The sequence below is a fragment of the Phocoena phocoena genome, chromosome X (genome assembly GCF_963924675.1).
Source record: "Phocoena phocoena chromosome X, mPhoPho1.1, whole genome shotgun sequence".
NCBI lineage: Eukaryota > Metazoa > Chordata > Mammalia > Artiodactyla > Phocoenidae > Phocoena > Phocoena phocoena.
In genome coordinates, this window is record NC_089240.1 from 99,916,755 (window position 1) to 99,931,383 (window position 14,629).

Consider the following 14,629-nt stretch of genomic DNA (forward strand, 5'->3'; position numbering starts at 1 on the left):
AGAATTCCTACAGTTAACTATGTATCTTTCTTCCCAGATAGCATGACTAAAATGTAGATTCATTTTACTTATATTTTAAATTTAACACTTTCTGTTTGATACTGAATTTCTTTTGAACAATCCATATTTTGAAATTGGTATACTCTGGTATTCTCCTTTTAGTACATAGTGGTTTCAAAATGGAGAATGGGATTAATTATCAGAAGGCCTTGTTTGAGGGTTTTTTTCCTACATCACCGGTATGCCTGAGAAATTGCAGTAAAAACAAATATTGAAATTGCACACCTGCAGTTGCAAAAAACTAACAAATATGAGAGCCCTAAACATGGTACTAAATAAAGTTTTAGGTGTGTCTTTCAGGTATGTCAGGTTAATATAATCTCATCTTTTTCAGTAGTAGAAATCTGAAATAAGAGTTTTTAGTCTACTGAGAATAAACCCTTTATATATTGAAAATAGTTAAATGTATTTAAATGCTTCCTTAGAACTTTTTTCACAAGTGCAAAGACCTTAAAACTAAGCAAAAATCAAGAATTATTAATCTCCATTATCAGTTCTTAAGCTTTAGAATTATAACTATAGTATTGGAGAAAATAGCAACTTAAATATTGCTGTGGGGTTTTTTTGGACATTAGCTTGAGGCAGCTAGCCTGAACATCAAACAATGTGACATGTTTCAACAAGTGGAAACAGTGCTTTTAACTAGTCATTTAAGTATTTATTTCATAATACCTTCAAGGTTTTTTTTAGAATTTATCCTTCACAGAAATCAAGGAGCCCTTCTCTGAGTAGGAAAAAAATGATGTTTTGCATTTTAAACAAAAAATAATGTTAAAGGGCTTCCCTGGTGGCGCAGAAGTTGGGAGTCCGCCTGCCGATGCAGGGGACGCGGGTTCGTGCCCCGGTCCGGGAAGATCCCACATGCCGCGGAGCGGCTGGGCCCGTGAGCCATGGCCGCTGAGCCTGCGCGTCCGGAGCCTGTGCTCCGCAACGGGAGAGCCCACAACAGTGAGAGGCCCGCGTACCGCAAAAAAAAAAAAAAAAATAATAATAATGTTAAATATAGGAGAGGTTTACATATTTATTTATAGGTGCCATCTATTTTTAAGCCTGGAAAATTCTACTCAAACTAGAAAATCGTATTCTAAAATGGTGGCAGTAGTAAAATCCTCAGGATTTCCCCCCTTAGCTTCAATCATGCCAATGATCGAAAACACCTGGTTTTGCTAATTAGCTGATTCAGCTATGATAGTTATACCCAGGTAGACCACTGATGTTAAAACAGAAGTTAAAAACTTAATCTGTTAACCTGTCATTCAGTCTGAGAAATCCATGATCTAGATAAGACCTGGATATTCACAGAGTAAATAAAAGTACGTTTGAGTGCAGGACTGAAAAAAAAAGTTTTATTTATACTTAAGACACACTTATTTAACAAAAATAATTGAGCAGTTGTAGAACCCTGTGTTTTCTATCAAGTGTCCTTGATAATGAAGACAAAATCTTTGATGTATCGGTTGCCAGAGTTTTTCTGTTTTCTCAAAGTCCTATGCCATTTCTCTTGAAGTCATTATAAAGCTTTTTTTTTCATCAGGATGGAATGAAATGCTACAGCTGATGCATTGGAGACACATGATTTCCTGTTTAGAGTTTTTAAGAAGAAAAAAATAGTTTGTCTCATTGGGTGGTTGCCTAAGCGAGCAAGGAAATGGGCCCCTGGCCTCCAGAGGTGACCACAGAACACCAGTGAGGGCCCATTTCTAGATCCTTGTTTTCATTTTTCAGGCCCTGAACCGAAAGGGAAAGGGGGAGGAGGTGTGCAGTTCTCCCTGTCCCACCGCCACCCTCAGACGTCTTTCAGGCAGCCAGAGTTCCTGCTCTCTGTACCAGAGATCTTAAGGGTCATCATTCTCTTCCCTTTCCCTAAGTTATCTCTTAAGTGGTGATACTAGGTGTTAGTTACTCCCACTCCCAAAAATATGTAATAAGAAACAGATCTAAATTTCCTTATTTTTATTTTGTCTGAAAACCTCAAAATGTTCTAGATCTCATTCTCTGGAGCCTAGACTTAGGTACCTCTTCCTCTTCTCTTCCTGAGAGAGTGCACAACTGTTTTCCCCCAGGGAAGACAAGAATCAAGTCTGCATTCTTACACCACCACATAGCGTCCGAGGTTCAGCAAAGCTTCAGGCCTGTAGAGCTCCTCCAGCACCCCGGGAAAAGGAATTTCATTTCCCATAGAGTCAGTTCTTTTCATGCCTTATAGGATAATGTTCCCTTCGCCAAGTCTTTATACCCAGGTTCTGATAGCTTAAGTTCTGCAAAGCTTTTTCTTTACCCACTTCCTTCCCAATCACAGCCTTTTCCCTTTTTGCCCTCCGCTTTTACCTCCTATCCCTCTTCTGACCAGCAGTCTTATTTTATCAAGGGTTGAACTGCTTTCCCATCGTCGAAACTCCTCCCTGCTTTTTTCATGGGACAATTTGTTCTCAAGGTGTAGTGGTCTCTACTTGGACAGTTTGCATCTTGCTTTCCCTTGGACAGCAATCAGGAATACAGAAGCTACAGCTATGAAGGGCAAAATCAGGAATCCAGGTCACATACCAGAAAGATTCAAAGCAGAGCCTCCAAGACCATGTTATAGAATGCTACAGAGAGCTACGGGAGAGCCCTCACACGCGTGCCTCCCTCTGTTGGGACATATACACTGGCCTAGATTCAGCAACTTGTTTCATCTGAAACAAGACTAAACTAAACAAGACTAAAGGGAATCAGAATTTTCCCTGAGCATTTTAAAGACCCTAACAAACAAAAGAGTCCTCTTATCATTGGATAGTTTGGTGGGTGTTGGATAGTTTGGTGGGTGTTGATAACTTAAGCAAACAAGGGGATATATAGGCTTTTCTAGCTAGAGATAACGTCATCAGGCATAGGACTCAAGGTAATACACTTAGCAAGAATAGTGGACTCTGACGCTGAAAATCCATAATAGTAGTCTTTACACCAGATGATACACACAATGAAGTCCAAAAGAACCATAATTTACCCTCCTTCTACTTAAGGTACATACTGGAAGACTCTTTCCCAAGATGCTTTAGTCTCATCTGATCTCAGAAATAGGAGTGTGCCCCTTTTTGTCCTCCCCTAAATCACGGCCTACTAGAGAAACCCTAGATTTGGGAATCACTTAAAGTAATAATATCCTCAGCGTAGACAGGATTTTTCCCCCAGTCGTGGACCTAGCTGCCTGAAGCCTTCAGGGATTGACCCTTTTCTTTGTTAAGGACCACACTATCTCTGCAGTCAAGTTTTGGGGCCCTCTTCCTTAACTGCCTAGCTCTTGACTTCATAGAGGTAATCAAGTGGGACATTTTCTCCTGAGTTTCAAAAAGTTCTCCTAGTGCACTGCTACTCAGAGTGTCCCATGGACGCAACTGCCAGTCTGAGAACGGTTTCTTACTGGTCCACGACAAGATAAGGAATATTAACCCAAATGTAAATCAACTTACGGCACTGAGCATGATGGTTAGTTCAGCTGAATTTGTTTTTTTATAGAAAGACTGTTGAAGAAGGAAGTGATGAGCTGATTTACATTCTCCTTATCGTGTTGTGATCCAGCCCTTTGAATAGAATTCCCCTAGCAGTCGATATAACAGACCATTTTAGGCATGCTTATCCTCAGAAATGAAACATGCCATGCTCTATCTTCGGTGCCTTTTATTACCTAATTTCTTTGAACAAAAATGGCCCTAAAGTCCATTGGGTCAAAGTAGATCTTATTTTCATTTCTGCCTCTCCTTTTTCTCTAACAGAAATCCACTGACTACTCCCTATGGGTTTCTCCATTTTTGAAAAAGTGCTTCAGAATAACCCCTTCTTCCCTTACCAGAATCCCATCTCTCTCTCTCATAGAAGTGTGATGCTGACTTGATAACTCATTTTCTATCAAGCGTCTTACCAGAAGATGTATGTCTAGTTAGCATTCACTTAGACAAGAAGAAGAGTTGGCAAAATCCAAGCCATGATACGTGACCCTTTTTTCCATCAGAATGCTGAGAAATCTCCTCAATGTGAGGTTCGGCTTTCTTAAACCTTCCTTCTTCCTTCCCCAACCTCTAACACCAGGAAACTTACCAAATATTTAGTCGTGAGTAGGTCATCATTTCTGAGCATCACTATTAGAGAGGTTGTAGAACAATAGATTGCAAAAGCTGTCCCCTTTGTGACCAGCCGTTTTCCACTGCCTAGCAGATTCGGTTATAAGGAAGCCAAGATTTCCTTAACTATAAAATGACAGCCCCCTTAGGGGTAAACGCAGCCAGAGCAGGAGTGTTTGGACACGTTCCTATGTCCAGAGTCTGCAGGGCAACCACGTGGCCTTCTATACCCATACTCTTGCTTGACAGTAACAATTTGGTCCACAATCCTACAGCAGCTGTTCTCAGCTTGAGCTCACTTCCTACTCCCCAGGGTCCAGCTGCAGTCACTTACTATACGAGCTGCTAGCAATTATTGTATCTTGAGAAAGCTAGTTTATTTATTGGTAGCTTTGTTTGGTAATAATAATTCATTGCACACTTGTTATATGTTAGGTTCTGTTCTAAACACTTTACATTTCACTGAATTCTTATAAGGTAGCTGCTGTTTCTATTTTACAGGTGATGGAACTTTTTACAGTCCTAGAGAGATAAACATGTCTGAAATCACACAATTAATGATAGAGCTGGGTCTGTCTGACTCCAAAAGCTCTGGTTCTTCCAGCGCCCCATCCTGTTTCTCTAAGGATGCTTCATCCCTGGCATCTGTTTTATTTCTTGCCTCTCTTTACAAGTCCTAGGCTAGGCTAACAACCCACTTTTCCAATTCTCCAGTGAAGTGAGGAACTAGAGATGACTACAAAAGCTCATTCGATGTTTACCTGAAAAGTACATGCTCTCTTTGTTTAGGTGACAGACCATACACGTACACAGGATCAAAGTGTTAATAACAATTTTTAGATCACATTAGGAAAACATTTACTATAGTAGCCATTGAAGATGATGCATAGTGAGAGAACGAAACTTATTTGTAAGTAACTTGAGCTCACCATTTGGTAAAAAGACTGGTAGGATGTATAGTAGGTAGAAATAATTTGTAAAATTCTTTTTTTATAACTGAAAATTGCACGTATGACTTTGATCCTTACAAAAATATGTGTTTATTTTTAGGGTAACTAATCCCTGTAAGGCTATCTGTTATTTACAAAACACTTTTTAAAAATAAATTTACTTCACCGGTTTTTATTCACACAGAGTTATTCCCTAATGGATGTTCAGCCTTCAAGAAAATTACTCCCAATATAGATGAAGAAGGAGCAATGAAAGAAGATGCTGGAATGATGGACGTCCATTATAGTGAAGTAAGACTCCAAGGCCTGCATTGCCAGTTATATAAATTTAACTTCTTAAAATTTATTTACATTACAAAATTATTACAGCTAAAAAAAAATTATTACAGCTAACTTAATTTGGAAGGTAACGAAGGGTTGATGAACTGGAAGCATGAAAACTGCCCAGGGAAGAGATGTCCCTGTGTGGAATGTGGAGCCCTATCTCTGGAACTGTCCTTAATGTCTGGTTTTAGAAATGTACCATATATCTTCCTCAGATCACCTTCCCAGTAACCGGATCACCGTCAACATACTTTGGAGAAATCTCCATAAAAAATATAGCTAACGATGTAACAGCTAAGGAGAGGATGCTTACAAGCATTTTCAAGACGGAAAATTTCTGCTCCAAGCTTCATATGGGTAGCAAACAGCTTCGGTTGTCCATCACTCAACAGATATTTGTTGAGCACTGACTTATGAGCAAGGCTTTGGACTTGGTGATATAGAAGCTATAAAATAATTAGATATGGCTGATCCCTGACCTTACGTCTACCTAGAGAGATAATACACCTGCTCGAAGTGGAGAAAAGCAAGACAGTGCCATTTGAATAATACAGACAGTATGTTCCATGCAGAGTTGAAGGTGAGAGATGCCTTTGAGCTGAGGTAGAACAGAGGACAGTTAGGATTAGAGAGAGGTTTGAAGCGTGAAGACACCCTGAAGGCATTTTAGCAGAGGGAGGATAACGGGGACAAAAGTTAAGAGGTGGGAAAGTATAAGGTATGTTTGGGGGCACAGTGAATGGATCATCTTGGCTAAGCCGTTGGGCTCACATAGAGAAGAGTAGTAGTTGAGGTCAGGTTTTGGGAAACTTTGAATGTCTGGACTTCATTGATTAGAACGTTAAATTGCTGTCAGAGGTTTTTGAGCAGGATAATGACAAGATGAAAGCAAGGAAGAGGAAAGGTTAATTTGGCGGTTATGTGGGAAATGTATTAGAGGTAGATGGATAGGGGCTGGAGGCAGAGTCTGGAGGGCGGGCTGCCCTAAGAGTCCAGATGTGAAGCAGCCAGGTCTAAACCCAGGTAGTGACAGGTTCAGGAAACACTGTGAAGAAAAGAGGAAGACTTGCTGGCTGGGGGAGAAGAGTCAAAGGTAGTGCTGAGATTTCAGGTTTGGATATTATAGAAAAATGATGGATGGATGATTTTGCAGGGAAGATGATGAAACCAGTTTTTGATGGGTGTTGAATTTGGAGTAGAAGGTTATTGAAATGGAGATAACATCAGGCCGTTAGAAATTCAGAACTGAACCTAAAGAGAGAGATCAGGGTTGGAGAGCCACATCTGGAAGTCGTAGCTGTGTGAGAACCAAAGCACACTGATGATGGGAGATAATACAGCAAGCGAAGACCAGAGAACCAAGGACTGAAGCACATTGATGTTTACAATTAAGGAATGTGAAGACCAAAGAAAGAAGGAAACAACAAAAGTGGAGAGATTTAAGGGGTTGCAACCCCACAGAAATAAATTTTTTTTAACATTGTATTAAGAAACATAAGAAGCAGCCAGGTTAAAGTGGCAGAGACATGTTTTATACTTTATGAGTTGTTTTTTAAAATATTTTCATTGAATTTTTAAATTTTATTTATTTATTTATTTTTGGCTGCTTTGGGTCTTCATTGCTGCGTGTGGGGTTTCTCTAGTTGCGGCAAGTGGGGGCTACTCTTCCTTGGAGCGTGCAGGCTTCTCATTGCAGCGGCTTCTCTTGTTGCAGAGCACGGGCTCTAGGCGTGCGAGCTTCAGTAGTCGTGGCTCGCGGGCTCTAGAGCGCAGGCTCAGTAGTTGTGGCGCACGGGCTTAGTTGCTCGGCGTTATGTGGGATCTTCCCGGACCAGGGCTCGAACCCGTGTCCCCTGCATTGGCAGGCGGATTCTTAACCACTGCGCCACCAGGGAAGTCCTGTGTTTTAAAAAATATAAGCAATCTCGACGTAGCTCTAGTTCGTTTAGCTAAAATGATATATGCCTAGAAGCTTTACCTACTACTTCTATATGGGTCTCTCTCCTCATCAATAAAATAAAGGTGATAATACTATTCCTGGTCACCTCACAACAAATGTGAAGGCTCTTTATAAGTCATTAGGTGCTACATAAATGTCAGACTTTATCACTGACCAACTTGATAGTAAGGTTTCCTTTTACCTCCAGAACCTAGAAGAGTAGATACTTAGAACATCCTTGCGGAATTAATTAATCATAACAGAGAATCGAGATACTTGAATTTTAATCCCAGTTCATTGCTTGACTGTGAAGCCTTGGGTAAGTTAATTCACTTTTTGGGTTTTTAGTTAGACTTCAGTGATTTTCATCTAAGACCCCCAGTTTGTGCGGGCTAGCAGCAGAAAGAGTCACGGGAGTTTGTGGGAGATAAATGTTTTAACACAACTGAAGTTACATCCTTTTTTCCAAACAGCAGCTTCAACTTAGTCATAAAAATGGCCTTGCGCCTGACCCTTTTTTATACTCTCAAGGAGAGCGGTCATATTTCTTAGTAGTCAAGATCTGTAATCAGTTTTTTATGTAAACACATTTGTTGGAACTCTTGTGTTCTACAGTAATAATTTATACATGCTTTTCATTTGAGGTATACAGATAGAATCATGTTCTCCGTAGTGCCATTTTATGTTTCAGTTTATGTAATAGGGCTTCTTCCTCGTGCTCTAGCCGATGGAAAATAACTGCCACCGATTTACAAGTTTTATTGAAATGAAAAATACAAATTGTTGTTCATTTAGTGCCTTATTTAAATAGGTTAGTTAAACCAATAATAATTTAGTTGGTTTTGAAAACTGCATTTCTGACTTCTGATTTGCAATCGTTTTTAAAGATATCATTAGCATACAGTAAAATTCACACATCTTAAGTGGACAGCTTGATGAATTTCCACAGTTGTACACACCCATATAAATTACCACCAGAAACAAGAAAGAGAACGTGTCCATTCCCCCAGAAAGTTCCATTGTGCCCATTTCCAGTTAGTCTCCCCACCCCCACTCTCTGATTTCTATCATTATAGATTAGTTTTGCGATATTTTGGTGTCATAAAATGGAATCATTCAGTATGTACCCTTCTGTATCTGCCTGCTTCTGCTTAACGTAATGTTTTTGAGATACACCCATATTGCTGAGTATATCAGAAGTTCTTTTTCATTGCTAAATATTCCATTATATCAATGTAAGATTTTTAAATCCATTCTCCTGCTGATGGATTTTAGATTGTTTCCAGTTTGGGATTGTTATGAATATAAGGCTGCTTTAAGCATTCTTATCTATGACCTTTTGTGGACATAATGCTTTCATTTTTCTTAGGTAAATACCTAGGAGTGAAACTGCTGGATCCTGGGGAAGTTATATATTTAACTTCATAAAAAATCGCCAGTTTTTCAAAGTGGTTGGACCATTTTATATTCCTACCAGCAATGAATGAGAGTTTCAGCTGCTTCACTTCCTCACCAGCATTTGATGTTGCTAATCTTTTTTTATATTTTTACCATTCTGTTAGACATGAATTGGTACCTCGCTGTGTTTTTCACTTGTATTTCCCTAATGACTAATGGTGTTGAGCTCTTTTTATGTGCTCCTTTGTCTTTCACATATCTTCTTTTGTGGAATGTTTGTTCAAGTCTTTTGCCCATTTTTAGAAATTGCATTATTTTTCTTGTTGACTTAGGGGAGTTCTTTCTATATTCTGGATATAAGTCCATTGTCAAATATATTCGCTGCAGATTTATTTACCAGTCTTTGTTTATTTATTTTCTTAATTGAGTCTTTTATTGAGCAGAAAGTTTTGGTTTTGATGAAGTTCAATTTACCGTTTTTTTGATCGTTTGTTTTTGTGTTGTGTGTTTGGTCTGAGAAATCTTTGCTTACCTCAAGACTGAAGATACCGCCTTATATTTTCTTCTATAAACTTTGTTTCTGAGTTTTATGTTTAGGCTGATAGTCTATCTAGAATTCATTTTTGAGCATGGAATGAGATAGAGGTCAAGGTTCATTTTTTTTCTTTTTTTCTTAAATTAATTAATTTATTTTTGGCTGTGTTGGGTCTTTGTTGCTGCGTGCGGGCTTTCTCTAGGTTGTAGCGAGCGGGGCCTACTCTTCGTTGGAGTGTGCAGGCTTCTCACTGCGGTGGCTTCTCTTGTTGCAGAGCATGGGCTCTAGGCACGTGGGCTTCAGTAGTTGTGGCACACGGGCTCAGTAGTTGTGGCACGCGGGCTCTAGAGCGCAGCCTCGGTAGTGGTGGCACATGGGCTTCATTGCCCCGCGGCATGTGGGATCTTCCCGGACCAGGGATCGAACCCGTGTCCCCTGCGTTGGCTGGCGGATTCTTAACCACTGAGCCACCAGGGAAGTCCCAAGGTTCATTTTTTTCTAAACAGTTATTTTACACAGTCCACACCATTTGGGGAAAAATAAAACTTTTACCCCCACTGAATTGCTTTGGCGCCTTAGTCAAATTTCAGTTCTTTATATGTCTGTGGTCTATTTCTAGACTCTGTTTTGTCCCACTGATCTATTTGTCCATCTTGATAACCAATATCACACTGTCTTGATTACTATAACTTTATAAGTCTTGGAATCGGGTAGTGTTAGCCCTCCAACTGTATTCTTTTTCAAAGTCATTTTGGCTCTTCTGTATCCTTTGAATTTCCATGCAGAATTTCGAATCATTTTTTCTATTTCCTCAAAATAGCCTGCTGGAAGCTTTGTAGAGATTTTGTGACATTTATATATCACTATATGGAGAATGGAGAGCTTAACAATACTGAGTCTTTCAGTCAGGTCTTATTTAGGTTGTCTTTACTTTCTCCCAGCAATATTTTGCGACTTTTCAGGGTCGAAGTCTTTTCCTGGGTATATATTGTTAGATAACGGATGTTCTGATGCTACTGGAAATAGTATTGCTTGATTTTTTAATCTTAGTTTTCAATTTGTTGTTGCTAGTATATAGAAATACAGTGATTTTGTGTGTTGATCTTATAATCTGTAACCTTGCTAAATCTGCTTATTAGTTTTAGTAGTTTGTATATTCCTTAGGGTTTTCTACATACACAATCATGTCATCTGCACAGAAAGACAGTTTTACATTTGCAAATCTCTGTGCGCTCTCTCTGTCTCTCTCTCTCTCTCTCTCTCTCTCTCTGTCTCTGTCTCTGTCTCTGTCTCTGTCTCGCCTTATTACACTGGCTAGGACCTTCAGCATAATGTTGAATAGAAGTGGTAAGAGCTGACATTCTTGACTTGTTCCCAAATTTAGGAGAAGAGTGTTCAGCCTATAGGTTTTTGGGTTTTAGTAGATGCTCTTTATCAGATTGAGAAAGGTCTCTTCTATTCCCTGTTTCCTGGGGATTCTTTTCTAACATCATGAAGGGGTGTTGAGTTTTTTCAAATGCTTTTTCTGCATCTATTGCTTGAGATCACATTTTTCTCTTTTGTTCCGTTTACATGGTTCATTCTGTTTACACTGGATTTATTCCTAATTGTAAACCAACTTTACATCCCTGGGGCAAACGTTACTAGTTTGTAATAGATTTTAACTCCCCCAAAGTTCCTCCTTCCCACTGTTGATAGAAATTTTAATTTGGCTATTAAATGTTAATATATAGATTATTTTTTCAAGTAGCAGCATTTAATGAACATCTACTATGTACTGCCGCCATACCAGTGACTGAAGAAACCAATATAATACATTGTCCCTACTCTTGAAGAGTCACAGCCTATTTGGAAAGTCAGATACATAGATAACAGACAAGTATAGTGCTAAATGTCCACCCAATGAGTTATCAGAGTAAGAGAAAAAGGTGTCTTGTGTCTTGTTACTCTTTGTTAATCAGGAGAAGAATCCTGGCAGAGGTGATACCTAAGCTTTCTTAAAGGGTTAACTAAGTGAAAGGGATAAAAGGACAAGAGGGTACAGAATGGACAAAGGCACAAAGTTAAGGCAACACCATGGTGCTTCAGAGGAACTACCAGTAGCTCATCGTTGTTTAAGCATCAAGTACCAGGCTGAGCGTGTTGCATGATGATATTATAAAAGTATCAGCCAGATCACTGCAAGGCTTGTGTGCCAAATGAAAGAGCTTGTCCTTAGTTCTGCGAATGATGGGAGCCGTCATGAGATTTTAAGAAGGGAAGAAGGATGTGGTCTGGTTTGCATTTTAATCAGAACCCTTTGGCAGATTTGTGGAGGACAGATTTGAAAGTGCCAAGGCTGGAAGATCAGTTAGAAAACAATAATGAGGTCTTGAACCTTAGCAATGAGAGCAGAAATGGAGAAGAAGGGTCAGATTTGAGAAATACTTAGGAAGTAAAACTGGCAGAACTTGGTGATGGACTGATTAGAGGATAAGTAAAGAAAGAGAGTGTATTAGTTTCCTAGGGTTGCCATAACAAGGTACAGAAACTGGATGGTTTAAAACAACAGAATTTTACTGTCTCACAGTTCTAGAGGCCAGAAGTCTGAAATCAAGGTGTCAGCAGGGCCATGTTCCCTCTGAGACTCTGGGTAGAAGCCTTCCTTGCCTCTTCCTAGCTTCTGGCGGTAGCTGTCGATCTTTGGCGTTCCCTGGCTCGTGGCTCCGTTACTCCAGTCTCTGCCTCTGTAGTCACATGGTGTTCTCCCTGCATATCTCTGTCATATTGGAGTAAGGGCTCACCCTACTCCAGTATGACTTCACCTCCACTAATCATATCTGCAATGACCCTATTTCCAAATAAGGTCACATTCTGAGGTACTGGGAGTTAGGGCTTCAACTTATCTTTTTGAGGGGCACAGTTCAACCCATAACAAAGGGTAAAGTCAAAACTGCCCTTAGTTTTCTAGCTAAGAGTTTATAGGGTGTGACCCCTGGCTAGGTAGGAAACACAAGTTGAAAGAGCTAGTTTAGGAAGAAGAGGAATTCAAAATTGTCTAGAGGACATACAGGAAGAGCCGTTTTAGCAGTCAGTTTTATAGGTCTGAAGTTCATCTCTTTAAGATAGAAACAAACTGTTGAGACTTACGGATAGCATGAGTAATTGGCTTCATCTTTTTATTGTTGAGAACATGACATGATGGTTGTTTTATAGCGGCTGTTATTATAGCAAGGTCAGAGATCTCTATCTTGAGGTGGTATTATACTGTCATTCCCACTCATTTTAGAACCAACAGTGAGGAAGGAAGCACTGTTGACCAAAATCACATCATTTTAATAAACACCTTTGTCACTGATGCAACAGCTTGAAAATTGCCAAATTATCTTAAGACTCTACTAATTGTGTTTAAATATAATTTCAATATATAGGAAAAATAATGGGCATTTATAGACTTAGTGGACATTTATAGACTGTGAGACATTTAAACATCCTCAGTTTGGAACAATGTATCCCCTTTTAAAAATACTTCTTCTCAATGCGTTACCATTTGTAAGTACAGTTAACATCTTCATTATGTGATAAAGTAAATAGTAGTTTACTATTGTCAATATTAATTTCATACTTTTAAGAATGGTTTCAATTTCAAATACTTCAAGTATGTGATTTAGAAAAATATAGTCACACAACTATACTCCTTCTGTGCATTTCATTAAGTTTAGTACATTCTGTTCTCTACTAACGTGAAATGGTCCAAAATATATTTGCCCAGAGCTCTAAAACTCTCTCAGATTCCTGACTGCATTTTTCTCTCAATGCAGGAAGTTTTGCTGGAGCTGCTAGAACAATGTGTGGATGGCTTATGGAAAGCAGAACGTTATGAAGTAATTTCTGAAATTTCCAAGTTGATCATTCCAATTTATGAGAAACGTCGAGAATTCGAGGTAGGTAATTTAAACATTTGCATCATTGGCCTGTATGTTTTATTTTGGTCTTAAGTTACTATCCTTAAAAAATGCTAGGAGGCCCTAAAATTACAATCCTACCTCATATTCACATAAATTTTCCAAATGAAATTAAGGACCAGACACTTGATATAAATTGAAATTTACATTATACCAGTGGTTCGCAAAACATTTTTATCTAGCAATCTCTCCTCCTCCACTCGTGGCAGAAAACAATCAATGTCGTCTTCACTAAACCGTCACTAAAAAAAGCTGTTGGATTTCCACGTAGCCCAGGAAGAGTGATAGGCATGATTCTATTCTTTGCAATTTGACGGTGAGACTAAAGGTGCTGGCAGATGACAGTAGGGGAGATAATAGTAATAGTAATAACCCTATTGTGAGGAGTTTTTCCAATTTAGTCTGCCAGATAAAGCTGTTGATAAAGGGTAGTTAATAAAGAATAGTAGTATAATGAGCAGCTGTTGCCACCAGCACTGAACAGGAATTTTTTTTTTTTTTTTTTTTTTTTGCGGTACGCGGGCCTCTCACTGTTGTGGCCTCTCCCGTTGCGGAGCACAGGCTCCAGACGTGCAGGCTCAGCGGCCATGGCTCACGGGCCCAGCTGCTCCGTGGCATGCGGGATCTTCCCGGACCGGGGCACGAACCCGCGTCCCCTGCATCGGCAGGCGGACTCTCAACCACTGCGCCACCAGGGAAGCCCAGAAATTTTTTATATTCAAGTCTCTAAGTCCACATCATAATTTTATACCCTTACTGTGCTGGGAAGGGATGATTTAGGATTCAAGCCATTTTTTTTTTAAAGCAAAGCAGTTTATCCTTAAATATAGCAAGTAGTCTTTCATTGTTGAAGAAGTTTCCAGGAGTGAAAACATACATTTAATATCATCTGTGTAGTGTTCTAATCTCTGTTCCAAACTGGCTCCGATCAAACTCACCTTTTCTTCCTAGGTTCTGGGTCTTTCTCTCTTTGCCGTGCTTTTGGTGTGTATGGGGGCATGCCTGAAAAATCATAGCGGAGTTCAAGTGATTATATTAAAAAGCAAGAGTTAAATAATTAAATCTAAGTCGTACAGATGACAAAGAATAGCCTATGAGACAAGACAAGAATTGGCATTGAGCTTTCTTTCAAAGCATTACATCCTAAGAACCTTTGTAAACGTTTCAAAATACCCACTCTCTTACTCTTAGGTTGAAGATCAGGTTATTAGAAACCCAGGGAACATTTTGCTACTCAATTGACTAATAGGGAAAAAAGAAAGATAGATCTTCCCTACACGTTAAAGGAAGCAACATGTTCTATAGGGGAACTACTCCTATTCCCTTGTAGGGGTACAAGGGTCTGTATAGATCCCTTAGTGTTCTGCATGAGATGAAGTAAT

At 39.4% G+C, this 14,629-nt stretch overlaps 1 protein-coding gene across 1 annotated transcript in view; it reads left to right on the plus strand.

The window, feature by feature from the left end:
- The window catches only part of DOCK11 (dedicator of cytokinesis 11), a 197,898-nt gene that overhangs the window by 164,942 nt on the left and 18,327 nt on the right, over positions 1-14,629 (plus strand). Inside the window, exons 45-46 of the mRNA XM_065901242.1 lie at positions 5,292-5,398; positions 13,104-13,226. Coding sequence (XP_065757314.1) covers positions 5,292-5,398; positions 13,104-13,226 — 230 coding nt within the window. The remainder of the gene's footprint in view (positions 1-5,291; positions 5,399-13,103; positions 13,227-14,629) is intronic.